This window comes from Phoenix dactylifera, chromosome 8 (genome assembly GCF_009389715.1).
Source record: "Phoenix dactylifera cultivar Barhee BC4 chromosome 8, palm_55x_up_171113_PBpolish2nd_filt_p, whole genome shotgun sequence".
NCBI classification, from domain to species: Eukaryota; Viridiplantae; Streptophyta; class Magnoliopsida; order Arecales; family Arecaceae; genus Phoenix; species Phoenix dactylifera.
The window spans coordinates 6,324,353-6,338,922 of record NC_052399.1 but is presented as its reverse complement, the minus strand read 5'-3'; the positions used below and the strand labels follow the sequence as shown (position 1 = coordinate 6,338,922).

Genomic DNA, 14,570 nt, shown 5'->3' with positions numbered 1-14,570 from the left:
CTTTCAAACTCCTTCCAAGCACCTTGCTTCTGGGCACTTTTGATCTTGTACTTCTGTCCCTTATCCATTTTTGCTTACCTTATATTTCCCTCTCTCGTCAGCTTTGCAGTTCAGTAACTGCTATATTTTCTTAACCCCAAAGAACAAACGCAAGGAAAAGATTTTTTGACATATTGGCTGCTTGCATGCAATCTCAAAATAGAATTGGTCATTTCCCATTCAAAATGTTGTATACTAAGACCAACAACAGTCACGACTCTCCAAGCAAAGAACTTACTATATAAACAGTAATTAGGGTCTGTCTGTCCTTCTTACACACCCAAAAGGAAAATATGATACTCTATAACATTCTACCATTCCTTGCATGCAATGTTATTTCCTCATCCCAAACCCTACAAACTTCAGTCCTCGAGTAGTCATTACTCTACTCAGCGTTGGATAATCTTGTCCAGAACAAGAGAATATACTCCAGAAGTTGTACTCACAGACTGTGAATGAGAAATGAATGAGAGAGAGAGAGAGAGAGATAACCAATCAGAAGTAGAGACCATAATTTCTAGAGCTAAATACATGCTTGCACTCTAAAACAAGGCCCCTAAAAGCCACAATATTTGATCGGCTGAAACATAGTGAACTCAGGCAACTTCAACGGCATAAATAACTTGAGCAATGAAGAATTATAGAACCCCAAGTTCCAACCTCTTTTTCCCTTCCCATTCTTCAGTGGATATCCACACGGGAGTTGCATGCCTTGGATTCTACGTCATGCACGGCGCCTTTGGATCGATGGAAACGTCTCATGACACGCTTAAAACTAGAAGACAAGCCACCAACAGAGAGGCGACTGCACCGTGATCAGCAAACCAGCACGTCTTCGGTGGATATCCACAGAGGAGTTGTGCAATATTGCCCGTCCAATATCCATCATCGATCATTAGTAGCATTAACTCCCACTCTCTCCCCCAACCCTTTCCGGCTAAAGCCCGGCCTCCCCTTTCTCTATCACTGCAATCTCACAAACCCCAAAACCAAAATCCTTCCCCTTCTGGCCAGCAAACACACACCAAACAGTACAAAAGTATAAATACCAGTCCAAACCCTTCATGGGAAAAAAGGGAAAGAAATACCTATAGTTATGACCTCATATTACTATGCATGTATCATTTGTTTGAGTTAAATAGACCTGTGTTCAAGTATGGTAGAGAGATTGGTGGTCCGCTGCCGCTTAATACCACCGGCCGAGGACGGCTCGTCGCTTGCCGTCGTCCGCTCCATGACTGCTTTCAGTGCTTCTTGGATGGAGGCGATGGACTGCTGCTGCTGATGGTCGGCATCATCTTCACCGGTGATGACGAGGACGTTCTTGACACGGCCGCCTAGGGTGGTGATCTCCGCCTTAAGTGTGCGAAGCCCGAGAGCCTTCAGCGCCTTGATGAGGTCTGGAAGGAGGTCCGAGCGGTCATCGCAGCACAGCGATGCCTTCACTATGAATCTGCCATCCTCATCGCTGCTGGCATCAACTGTGAGCTCGTCGGATTCGGTTGGCAGCGGGCTGTCTTCAGCTATTTCCGACGTCTGCCGCTTCAGTTCTTTGACGTGCTGGATCACCTCCGCTAGCAGCGAGGCTTTGTCCGTCTACAAGAATAGTAGCAAAATGTTAAAAATTTTGAAGTGGGTAGGTGGTGAAGGTGCGGACTGGAGAATATATAGGTAAGAGCACGCAAGAAGCGAGATGAGGAGGGCCGATACGGTCCTCGACAAAGAATGGGAGACTAAGGAAGAAGGGAAGTGGGATTCACATAAAGAATTAAATATTATTATTATCCCCGGATGTGAGAGGGGAGGAGTGGTCAGCTCCCAGGGTGCTCGCATGCACGCTTCCATATGTGGGAGTGGGATTTGTGGGTGGATGGACAAAGAAGCTACGGCCGAGTGCTTCTCCTTTTATCTGACAGGAGTGCGCGTGTTTGTCTTTCCTAGTATCACTCCTCTCCAGCAAAAGCTCATTCAAAGCAAGCTTTTGGCTGGACTATTCCTCCTCCGGATCCTTTTTTCAAGTCAATAGGGCGGCTCCTCTCCATTCTTTGTCCCTCTACTGTCTACTCCTATCTCTTCTCCATACTCCATGGGCTGCCCAGAAGGAAGAGAGGATTCTAAGAAGGAACAAGCTAAAGAGCAACCTGAATAGATATCAGGAGTAGTTGCACTAGTAGTCAACTTAGTACTCCTAATATTTGATAGATCTGAAAAGAGTCTTCGTATTGAAGTGGTGATGCTAGCAAAAATGAGAGATTTAGAGGCGTGACAAATTTATGCATGTCGTAAATGAGAGGATTGCCGTGGGATTTGAGAAGGATGCTCGGACCGTGAATGAAAAATATCACCGATTAATGTAGTGGTCACCTTGGTGGTGCTGGGCAGCAAGCTGCGCAGCTTAGCAAGATGGGCGTTGATGCGCTCGCGCCGCCGGCGCTCGGCTTCGCTGTGACTCTTGGAAGCTGCAAGCGCCTTGGCATCCATGATCTCCTGCGGCGTCAACTTACCCAACTCCGCATGAAGGCCTCCAAAGGCCGACAAAGGAGACACACCCCCACCGCGAGCCAGTGCCTCGGATCCCATGTAAAGACCCCCCAGTCCCAAAGGATCCGAAGAGGAGCCGAGGCCAGCACCACCGTAAGCGAATTGTAGAGCTGTCGAAGCCCTTCGTGCGTACAAGTCGCCATAGAAAGGAGGGGGAGGAGGAGGTGGCGGCGGCGGGGGAGGGAGTGGCGGGAGAGAAGGGAAGAAGTGTTCTTGGTTCTGGTCTCGGACTAAATCAGATGGCGCAAACTGAGTCGAGCTTAAGTGATGTATAGGAGGCAGCGGCCATGGCAGAACAGAAGAAGAAGCAACACCACCAACACCAGCACCAATAGCAGCAGCAGCAGCAGCTTCCGTCGGAAAGACGAACCCTTCACCTCCTCCACCACCACCACTTTGGTTGCTCATGTTGTTATTGTTGTAGTGCTGTTGCTGCTGCTCCTCGTCCCGATATCCTTGGAATTCATGGCCCCTACTAGAAGAACCCTCTCCATTACTTTCCATCTCTCTCACCTAACCCTACGTCCCTTCCTTTCCTCTCCCTTTCTCCTCCTTTAAGCTTACTACAACATAAAAGGCTGCGATCCTTTTTATGTTTGCCTCCCCCTTCTTCTCCTTTTACTCCTTCCTGGAGAGCAGACGGGCTCTCTATTTATTTATCCGTAGGGAGAGGGGAGGTGGTATAAGCTAGCCACTCTACTCTGCTCGGTCGTGTACGGCAACCCCGGGGGCTTTTACTTTGCTCCTACGCGATTCGCTCTTCGATTCCCCATATCGGGAGGGGTTCTCTCTTTTTGGCACCGCCCTTCTCGGAGATATTATAATTACGCTCTGCTGCTGCGGCCACAGAAGCGAGAAAAGAGGGGAAGGTGAAAAGAGCGCATGGCCATGGCCGAGTATAGAAATAGAGCCGACCAGGCCTGACGCGGTGAAAAGAGATCCAAAGATCGGATGCAGGTCCACCTCGGTCAAGATCCACGTTCTGCCTCCCTCCAAACCCTCTGCTTTCCAATTCCACGCCTCCCCCTCCTGCCTTCCCTAAGACGACGTAATCATTGTGTCTTGGAATACACTCCTCCTCTCTCTCTCTATCTCTCTCTCTCTTTCACACACACTTAGGCTTTGGCTTCAGTAACATAGTCCCAGCCATCTTTGCTTCATGCTCCCTTCTTCTTTCTTTCTACTCCTCTAGCCTTTTCTCTGGTCTCCCAAAACCTTTCTTTTTTTCCTAGCATCTCAGTTTCCGTGGGATTTTATATGCTTTTTGGTAAAGGGAGAGAGGAGAGTGAGTTAGTGGGACTACTGGGGCCTTTCGGGCCGGGTCTTGTTTGCCGCTTTCGGACCCCTTATGGTTTCGGTGGTCGCGCACATGCACTTGATTTGGTCCCCCCCCCCCCCCCCCCCCCCCCCCGCCTGCCCTTTTTATCCCTTTCGCCTCTCCCCATTCAAGGATCCGAATGATGCCACCACCACAGGCGCAGCACCAACGCCCGCAAGGGAGGGAGAGAGAGAGAGAGAAAAGGGGAGGGGAAGAAGGGGTTGATGATGATGTCAGAGCCACGCTATAGTGACGTGGGCTGCTCGAGGCATTTATGCCTCCCACACTTTGCCTCCTCCCGTCCGTAAATCTCCCGTATCCTGGTCATCATGGAGACGGATTGAGCGCATGCAGTATAGCAGCCATCATTTTATGCATCGAATTAGTGCTGTTTCTGTTCTGTTTTCCAAGGTTATTCTTCCGCTGCGAATAGCATACCGAATCTTTCGTAATTCTAATTGCTTCATGGTGTCGATTCATTTCGTCCTTATTATCATGTTGGCCATTTCGCACAGGAAAGCATGCATGCAGCACGGTTCTAGCTCACATGGCGATTCATACTGCTTGGCTTCGTTTGGTACGTGAGATACTGTGCCTATTTGTGTGATGTACAGATGGACGTTGATCGGAAAACTGAACCTCTTTGATTCATGTATAAGCTAGAGAAGATTGCTGCGGATTAATCTTCCCTTATGCTCCATATATGGATGTGCAAACCGCCATGAACGCACCGAATACGTATCATGTTAGCACGAAGCAATGACAAGCTAGCCGATCTAAGCCCCTCATGAACCTCTTGCCAGGATTAAGATTCCAAATTCTCTTTGACGAGGCCTAAATCTGGCCTCCATCATGAGCTGTCACATAGCATCAAGGGAAAAAGAAATTCTTTTTGGGATGAAAGATCAAGAGTTTGTTCTTTACTTGAATTAGGACTCGAGTCCAACACTGACGAGACCAGGACTCCTCTTATACAAAAAGAACTTGATGCAATAGGTATGCGCCACATGTAATACAATACTCGATCTCTACTTTTTTTTATTCTATATCTTATTCTTCTCTACTGTTCCTCAAAGCTCTTTCACCGGCTTAAGCAATGAAGGGCCTCCAGTTGTATCAGCTTTGGCGGCCTCCTCTCTGTCTCCTTATTGTGTGCAGATCGCCGCTTCTTCCCTCAGGCAGATTGAGCGGCGTTTCTCAAACCTTCAGATTTTGGCGGTAACAAATTGGAGCGATATGTGGGAAATGATGAAAGATATGAAATTTTGATAAACTTATGGTTTGACGTTGTTTCGGTCGAGCACTCTCTTTTCTTTGTCCAATTCCGTCTGACCAACCCGCGAAGGGTTGTGAGGCTGGACCAGGTACGAAGAATGAATCTATGCCCTCTTCCATTCTCAGGCACGGAAGTTGCTGGCCAGCGCCCGCTCAACTCTTCGAGAGCCAGACAAGAAAGGAGTGGTGGTTGGTTCCGATTCGACAACGGGTAGAATGCCTGGTCGAAGGTCCAGTACAGTGGGTAGCAGGCGTGTTCGTTTTGGCTTCCGAGCGAGAACGAGAAAGAGGCGATGCACCATACTTGCTGCTTCGTACGTTGACCTTGACTTGACAGATGTACTGCCAATACGATCTGTAATACAAAAGTTTTTATCTTTGTAATCAATAAAGCTATATTTCAGCTCCTTTTCAAATGCCACGAAAGCATCCCTGCAAGACAAAAATCTTTAAAGTGAGACTTATGAAGTCGCCTTCCGAGGTATGGGAACCACAAGACTCATCTTAGGACCACCAACCTAAACACTAAGGCGACAGCCACGGGACTTATCCTAGAATCGCCGAGGTGAAAAATCCTAGCTCAAACTAGGATTGAATAGAAAGTGGCAAAGCTCAACCTGACCAGTCAAGTGCAAAGCCTACCAAGAAATTATAGCTTAGGCTAGGATCAGATCGAAAGTGGCAAAACCCAACCTGATTAGTCAAGTGTAAAGCTTACTAAGAAGATGAAGAAAATGAAGAAAAGAAAATGTACTAGGAGTTGTTGGTGATCGAGGTGTTATGGGCTCCTGAACTTCTCTTCTTTGCTCCTCCTCATCAAGGAATGGAAAGAAATCATACCTCTCCTTATCTTCATTACTCCAATCCCAAGAATCTTCTTCATCGAACTCCACATCTCTACTAATAGTCGCCTTGCCAACACTTGGATTGTAGAGCTTGTAGCCTTTGGAACGTTGATCATACCCGATGAAGATCTGCTTCTTGCTTTTATCATCAAGCTTGGACCTCTCTTGATCAGGTACATGAACATAGCCAATGCTCTCAAAAATTCTTAAATAGAAAACATTTGGCTTTCTTCCGCTCCATGCTTCTTGAGGAGTTTTGTTCCATAGGCTTCTAGTTGGACACCGGTTGGATAGATACACTGCACAGTCAACCGCTTCCGCCCAAAATTCTTTTGGCATCTTCTTTGTCTTCAACATGCTTCGAGCCATATTGAGAATGCTCCTATTCTTCCTTTCGACGACACCATTTTGTTGTGGAGATCTTGGAACAGTCAAGAACTGCCGAATGCCATTTGCTTCACAAAACTCATTAAACTTGTTAGAAGTAAACTCTCCCCCTCTATCCGTTCTCAAGGCTTTAATACAATAGCCACTTTGTTTTTCAACAAGTGCTTTAAATTTTCTAAAAGCACCAAATACTTCAGATTTTTCTTTCAAGAAATAAACCCAAGTTTTTCTACTACAATCAACAATAAAGAGAAGAAAATACCGATTGTTACCAAATGAAGAAGGCTTGATTGGTCCACAAACATCGGTATGAACAAGTTCAAGAGGCTCCCTTGCTCTTGAAGTAGTTTCTTTTGGAAAACTCTTTCGGAATTGTTTGCCAACAAGACACCCTTCACATAGTTGATCCGGTTGGTCAATAGTCGGCAAGCCCTTCAACATCTCTTTTTGTCCCAACAACTTCAAGTCTCCAAAATTCACATGCCCAAGCCTCAAATGCCGAAGCCAAGAAGAATCTTTCACACAAGTCTTGAGACATTTAGCAACATCAGTTTGGATGTCAAGCAAAAACATCCTATTTTTTGTCATGGGCACCTTAGCAATCACATTCTCCCTATCATCTTGAAGTAAGAGACTACGATTTTTCATATGAACCTCGTAGTTCTTCTCCAAAAGTTGTCCCAAACTCAAAATATTACTTTTCATACTTGGAATATAATAAACATTACTCATAAGTTGATGGCCACCATTTTTCCTACGAATTAAAATCGTAGCTTTGCCTTCAATTGGAACTTTAGAGTTATCTCCAAAAGTGACAAACCCGGTCACCGATTCGTCAATTTCCACAAATTTGCTTTTATCTCCACACATGTGATTGCTTGCGGCATTATCAAGATACCACAAATCTTTCTTGTTTCTTTCTTCTCCTTTGAAGGCTAGCAACAAAGTGGCCTCCGCTTCTTCATTTTCAACATGATGAGCCTTCTCTTCAACATTAAAAGGAGAACTCCAACACTCCCGAGCATAGTGCCCAATCTTTTGACAATTGTAACACCGAACTTTGGACTTATCATTTTGCCTTGTGTAGTTTCCTCTACCACGGCCTCTTGACAAATACCTCATTTCTTCATTGTTGGAGTATTGATTGCCTTGTCCACCTCTTCCTCTTCCTCTTCCTCCTCTCCCTCGACCTTGTCCACCTCCACGTCCTCTTCCTTGTTGACTTTTCCCAAACTCCCTTTCTTTCTTCTTCACCGAGAGCTTGGTGGCTAGAACTTGCTCGATCGGCTCCTCCTTCTTCTTGTTGATTCTCTCTTCATGGGCTTGTAACGAACCCATAAGTTGATCAACCGTCATAGTCTCCAAATCTTTGGACTCCTCGATGGCTACGACGATGTCATCGAACTTCGAATGCAACGAACGAAGAATTTTCTCAATGACTCGGACATCCTCCAATCTTTCTCCATACCTCTTCATTTGATTTACTATGGCCAACATCCTCAAAAAGAAATCCGCAATAGACTCGGATTCTTGCATTCGTATGCCTTCAAAATCTCCTCGTAGCATTTGAAGGCGTACTTTCTTCACTTTATCAACTCCTTGGTAGGAGTTTTGTAAGATCTCCCATGCTTGCTTGGTGGTGGTCGCATTCGCCACTCTCTCGAACATGGCTTCATCCAAACATTGATGGATGAGGGTGAGAGCTTGTTGGTCCTTCTTCCGCATTCTGGGTAGAGCCTCCCTTTGAGCAGGACTCATCAAAGCTTCTTCACGAGGCTCCTCATAGCCTCTATCCACGATCTCCCACACATCTTGCGATCCAAGCAAAGCCTTCATACGAATGCACCAATTCTCATAATTCTCTTTTGTAAGGCGAGGGAATTGAAATGGGAAGGTAGAATTGGCCATCTCCAGGATCAAGAAACTGGAGCTCTGATACCAGTTTGTTGGAAATATAGAAAGAGAGATTAGAGAGGAAAGGATAGAGAGGAAGAATATTTCAGATTTTTTCTATTCACTTTGGCTCTTACCTTGCTTGCAAAACTATAAGACTTACATGGTATTTATAGAACTTCTAGGTACATGAATAAACCTAAGTACATGAACCACTTAAATGCACATAGAAAACCCAAAAGACATAAACCACTTAAATGCACATAGAAAACCCAAAAGACATGAACTACTTAAATACATATACATGAATCACCATTCTCAAGGTGACCCTTCACATATTCATGAATCCTCCCAAAAGTCATTCATTAAATTAAGTTTACTTTTCAACAGATCGCCGCTTCTTCCCTCAGGCAGATTGAGCGGCGTTCCTCAAACCTTCAGATTTTGGCGGTAACAAATTGGAGCGATATGTGGGAAATGATGAAAGATATGAAATTTTGATAAACTTAAGATGTACTGCCAATACGATCTGTAATACAAAAGTTTTTATCTTTGTAATCAATAAAGCTATATTTCAGCTCCTTTTCAAATGCCACGAAAGCATCCCTGCAAGACAAAAATCTTTAAAGTGAGACTTATGAAGTCGCCTTCCGAGGTATGGGAACCACAAGACTCATCTTAGGACCACCAACCTAAACACTAAGGCGACAGCCACGGGACTTATCCTAGAATCGCCGAGGTGAAAAATCCTAGCTCAAACTAGGATTGAATAGAAAGTGGCAAAGCTCAACCTGACCAGTCAAGTGCAAAGCCTACCAAGAAATTATAGCTTAGGCTAGGATCAAATCGAAAGTGGCAAAACCCAACCTGATTAGTCAAGTGTAAAGCTTACTAAGATAAAAAATTCTAGCTCATGCTAGGCTTGGATCGAAAGTGGCAAATTTCGAATTGGTCAGTCACGTGCAAAGCCTGCAGAGGTAAAAAGTCCTAGCTCTAGTTACGCTCGGATGGGAATTGGCAAAGCCCTTCTTGATCAATCAAGTGCACACTATTGGGTAGCTCATCCAAACTCATCCCATCGGTAGAGGCAAAATTAAGCAAGCCGACCTCGCATGGCAACAGCTGCTAAGCTGAACTAAAGGAAGACCCAAAATGCCAAACTTTGATAACTCGGCCCGAGGGCTAGGAATGGGGGCCAAGATTCTATTAGATGATCTCATACAATAATGACTCCTGAAGCCAACCTAAAGGAGATGACCCAGAAAGCCAAACTCCAAGCTGGAAGCCACACTCATCTAGTGTGAGGCACTGGTTTATCAAAAAAAAAAAAAAAAAGAAATCTACAAGACGACCTCACATGATAATGACCTCCTGAAGTAGATCTCATATAATCACGACTCTTTGAAGCCAACCTATGGGAGGTAAGCTCCTAAAAACCGACCTTAGATGATAAACGGCTCTAGAAGCCGACCTTAGGCAATAATGGCTAGTACAAGCTGACCTAAATGAGATAGGATCCAAAAATTGACCTCCAAAATTATGGCCTCTAAAGCCTAAACAGGGGCAAGGGTCCAAAAGTCGAACTCGAAGGTTGAAGTTTATCTTCTTTATATAGAGCTTTCAACGACTCAGATCCGCGAGAGATCTATATGCTTGACCATCTTTCCAATCTGACAGATGCCGTGTGTCTGGACACACATCTCGTCATCAATAACTATAATCATTTCATCTCAAGTGGCCTATAATATGAAGAAATAGGCGAGATGAGGTGGATCATGTCTGACCTACTATTAACTAGCTTATCTATTTTTTTAGCCCGAATTGGAGGAATAGCTTGGGTGTAGAAGTTGAGGGCATGTGATATGGCCCAAGTCCGACCTCCAATCATAAGCTAACACAGGGCATCAAGGAAAAGAAATTTTTTTTTTTAGTTGAATGAGTCTTCCTCAGATTGGAGACTAAGAGTTTGTCCTTCGCTTGAATTAAGACCCAAGTGTCCAACATCGGCAAGACCAAAACTCCTCATCCCTAAAAAGGAGCTTGATGTGCCAAGTATACACCACATACAATATAATACTCTCCACTCTTTTTATTCCAGTCTTATTCTCCTCTTCTATTCCTTAAAGCCCTTTCAGTGACTTAAGCATTGGAGAGCTCCCGATCGAATCAGCACCATGACCTCCTCTTTGTCTTCTTCTTGTATGCAGATCAGTGCTTCTTCCCAGCGACGTTCCTCATACCTCCACATCGAATTTTGGCAGCAACACTCTTTCTATCACTTTTTCATCTTTCTCTCACTCTCTCAAAGTTGTTCCATGCAATCAGTTAGCAATAGTTTTCTTAATTTTATTTGATTGTTAACTCATGTTCTCTTACTTTATTTAGCTCGACAAGAAAGGAGGTATTTATATCATCCATGTACCTCCTTGCTTGCTTGTAGGGTAGTGGGGTTTTCATTGCTTGGGCAATCATACTTGACTGACAAGCATACTCATATATGGCCCATCCCACCCCCTCTTTGAACATTAATTGCCTTCAATAGATTTGTCATTATATCGTCTAGTGAATCTATCAGCAGAAATTTTTCATTTATATCTATCAATTCTACCAAGTACGTCAATATATTGTTTACAATCTTGAGTACTTCTTTTCAAAAAAGAAAATTTTTATGATATCAGAGGTCCTTGACTCTCTCTCTCTCTCATATGTGCGCGCGCACGCAGGCGTGTGTGTGCACACTCCCCATGCTTTGGGTTAAATCTTTGACAGATTTTAACAATAAAATTAAAATGCTAGATTTTAGTGCTCTCCAATCTATGCATTAAGTAGATAAAAAAATGAACGACATTGAATGCACTAATGTGGTAAAATATATGAGTAGAACATAATATCATTATTATTAGAATAATTTATTTTTTTCACCCGATGCATAGGTTAGAGACTATCAGCATAGATAAATTTTTATTTTTATTCTATTTTTTATAGTATAAATCATCTTTAGCAGTCTGGATTTTCAATTTGAATGGTGTAGTTTTGCATTGTTAATTTTTTTTTGCTAGAAATTTAAACTAAAAGGTGCCCTACTATATTTTATCTCTGATCATCTCTATTGGTTCAATAGTTTTCCATGTCATCATGTGAGGAAAGATAAGGATTAAGTGAGTAATCAGGAAGCTTCACAAGAAAAATTACCCCACTCTTATAATTATGGGAGAGTTCAAATAAAAGAATGTCTAAACTTAAATTTTTTTCAAAAAAAAAATAGTAGGAGAAACTTAAATGAGCTATGTATGTGGAGTGCATGTGCTAGATGCAAAAGGAATACTTAGTGCTTGTATCATATATAGAAAAGACTACATTAGGGCTCCAATATCTCAATAAACCAACTTACGTAAACTCTTATTTAATGATATGAAGTCCAAAATCCATCTTAACTATGAAACATGATCAATTCCATTGAAAATACTAGAAGCCTAGAATCATATATTTCGGTGGTCTCTAACCATAAAGCATGAGCAAATTTGTCTAGTGAAATGATATGGAATCATATTGCCATAATCTAATTATTAAAATTTGCCGATTCTCAATCTATTTATTTTCATTATTTGTAGATCATGATTAATAAAGTAGATTCTCAATTTAAAAACTTTACCATATATTTTAATATACTAATATAATGAGAATTGTCCATGTTGTATCTATATGATACATAGATTAGAAACTATCAAAAATTCATAGTACTTTATTTTAAACATCTTTTGCTATATAAATCATGGTCAATGGTGTGGATGTTCAATTTAGATATTTTATTAATAATTTTGAAGTTGAAAAGGCTAGACTCTGTCTACTTTTGAGAGGAGTAAATAGCATCTCCCTCTCTTTATATATAAATACACAATACATATATTTATTAGATGGATTTTGCTCCTCATAAGAGGAGAGAAAATCTACTCCTCTCAGCTCTAAAATTAATAATGGACATCTAAATTGAAGGTCGATACTGTTCACGATCCCTGCCATTAAGGTACCTAAAAACTAAAAGTTATGTATTTTAGTGGTCTCTAAACTATGCATCATAGATGGTTAAAATGATATTAGATCATATTTTTCTCTGACCTGAGCATCAAATTTGATTAATTTTCATTCTATATTTATTTTAATATATATTCATCATGATGAATAAGATAAGTTCTCAATTTAAATGCTTCACTATATATTTAGCATATTAGCATAATAAAAACCATCCATTTTTTTGTCTATGATCCATAGATTACAAACCATCATAATTTCTAAAAAAATTTACTCGTATAGATCATGATCAATTATATGAATCTTTGATTTGAATAAATGTATATATTTGTAAAGAGAGAAAAAAGGGGGGCCTACATATAAAATTTTTCCAAGGCCAATTTTTCGATGAAATAAATTTTGTAGATTGAGCTTGAAACCTCATGTATAAAGAGGGGATTAATCAGTACGTCATTGCGGTCACAACTTGAATTGTAGAACCCTTCATTTGGAATCCAAATCTCAAATAAATGCTTTTATAAACATCTCTGGGGTTTCAACTTTTGGTGGCGTAAGGCTCCAACGCATGTTAATTAATTGGCCTCCGTTGAGGGTGTCCAAAATTTTCGGTAGAGACCTTGGAAACCCAAGTGGACAATGTACAATGGCCCACAAGTGGCCCATCTGATCCCTATTGGTTGCCGGTTCGTAGCCAAATCCTTGCTCTTGTTTCAAGGTGGGTGGGTGGTGGGAAATAATATTAATTATTTGCCAAACCTTTTAAACATTTAAAGGCTCAAAATTAAAGGATAAGAGAAGTCATAGAATAGAACTTTACAACCCAGAAACAAATTAGGTCAAGAACACACAACTTCATTTCATCTCTCATTTCCATTTTTCGGTAGACCGGATATATTACACAGATCTTGCATTAAGTACATCCATGAGGGTTAACGTGCAAAATATTCAAAAATCGAGAAAAGAGACGAAGAAGCAAAGATTCATAAAATAGTTGTTATATGATTGACTACATAAGCAGCCAGGCAACTCTCTTTTTTAGGTCAAGGGAAAGGGCTATGACAACTCTTAAGTATAATTTCATTCATGTCATGGCTTTAACAAAGAAAAGCATAAATTGCTAACTCTATCTTCTTTTTTGCAACTCTAATTTATGAAACTAAAATTTATGTGCAAATGACCTATGATAACAAAATTATCTCAGTAGTTACTATTAAAGCTGATGCTATTGGTAACTTGAATTCAAGTTCCTCTAATTGAACCATAACCCCAAGTGATGAAGCTAAAACGAGCTTCGTAGTCTTTCTAATTTTTCTAAAATGATTGAGGTTAGAATCTAGCAGCTTCAGCCTCCAAGAAGCTGGCCCCTTTAGGGTCTTTGGGCTTGGGCCTAGCATTTCCAGTGCTAGGTTGACCGTCGTATCCACATCTCAATACTAGTGACTACTTTTGTGACATGCCCAACCTGAACGCCATGAAACCTTATCCGCTAGAAGCAATAATTTGTGAACACAAACTGCTGTTGCTTAATATATCTTTAGAAATAATTTAGTAACCAAGGTTGGTACAATCTCGGTCGATGTCAATTCCACGCATGTATCACTATCCACCTAGAGATATTCCCCCGCATGCTAGCTACATTTTTTTTCTTCCTAAGATGGATGTTTCACACCACTCTGATGCGAATACATCAAAAAAAGAAAGAAAGAAGAAAACAACATATTCAGAAAAGCCCTTGGCATCTCTACCACACTAGCCTAAAATACTTTATCGATATGATCAACCATACTTCATTCGTCTTCTAATAGATATTCCTCGCACCAAAGAGATACAACCTCCTATCAGATTTTAGATGTTTTGAAGCAGCTTAGGTGGTCTTTCAGACCAAGCATGTGTTCAGATAGATTAACGGGACCGCGGACTGAGTGATTTCGTATGTGGCTAGTCACTCCAGAAGTGTCCAATAGATTGGAGAGAATGAGTTGTCTAGGATACTTTGAAATTTATTATTTTTTGTTTTTATTGAACTTATCCAATACTAGGACTGTTTGAATCATATCTTCCAAAAAGTAAAAAAAAAGAGACAGATTCCACATAGGTGAGGCCAGCTTAGGCGGCCCTCAACTTCCGCCGTTTACTACAAATCTGAAGTCTAGATCTCATCACAAAATCTGCCGCATCATTCAAAACCGTTCGATTAGATAAAGAAGATTGTCTGATGGCAACCCGTGAGCTCGAACACAGCT

The 14,570-nt window shown here is 41.8% G+C and overlaps 1 protein-coding gene across 1 annotated transcript; it reads right to left on the bottom strand.

Annotated features, from left to right (window-relative positions):
• Positions 1-527: 527 nt before the first annotated feature.
• Positions 528-3,749, bottom strand: LOC103721408 (transcription factor bHLH30-like). Its single transcript, XM_008811606.4, has 3 exons — positions 2,404-3,749; positions 1,184-1,635; positions 528-1,045 (listed from the first exon to the last, which is right to left on the bottom strand). Exons 1-3 carry the CDS (start codon positions 3,082-3,084, stop codon positions 1,003-1,005), a joined length of 1,176 nt encoding a protein of 391 aa, XP_008809828.2. The 5' UTR covers positions 3,085-3,749; the 3' UTR covers positions 528-1,002.
• Between the last annotated feature and the right edge of the window lie 10,821 nt (positions 3,750-14,570).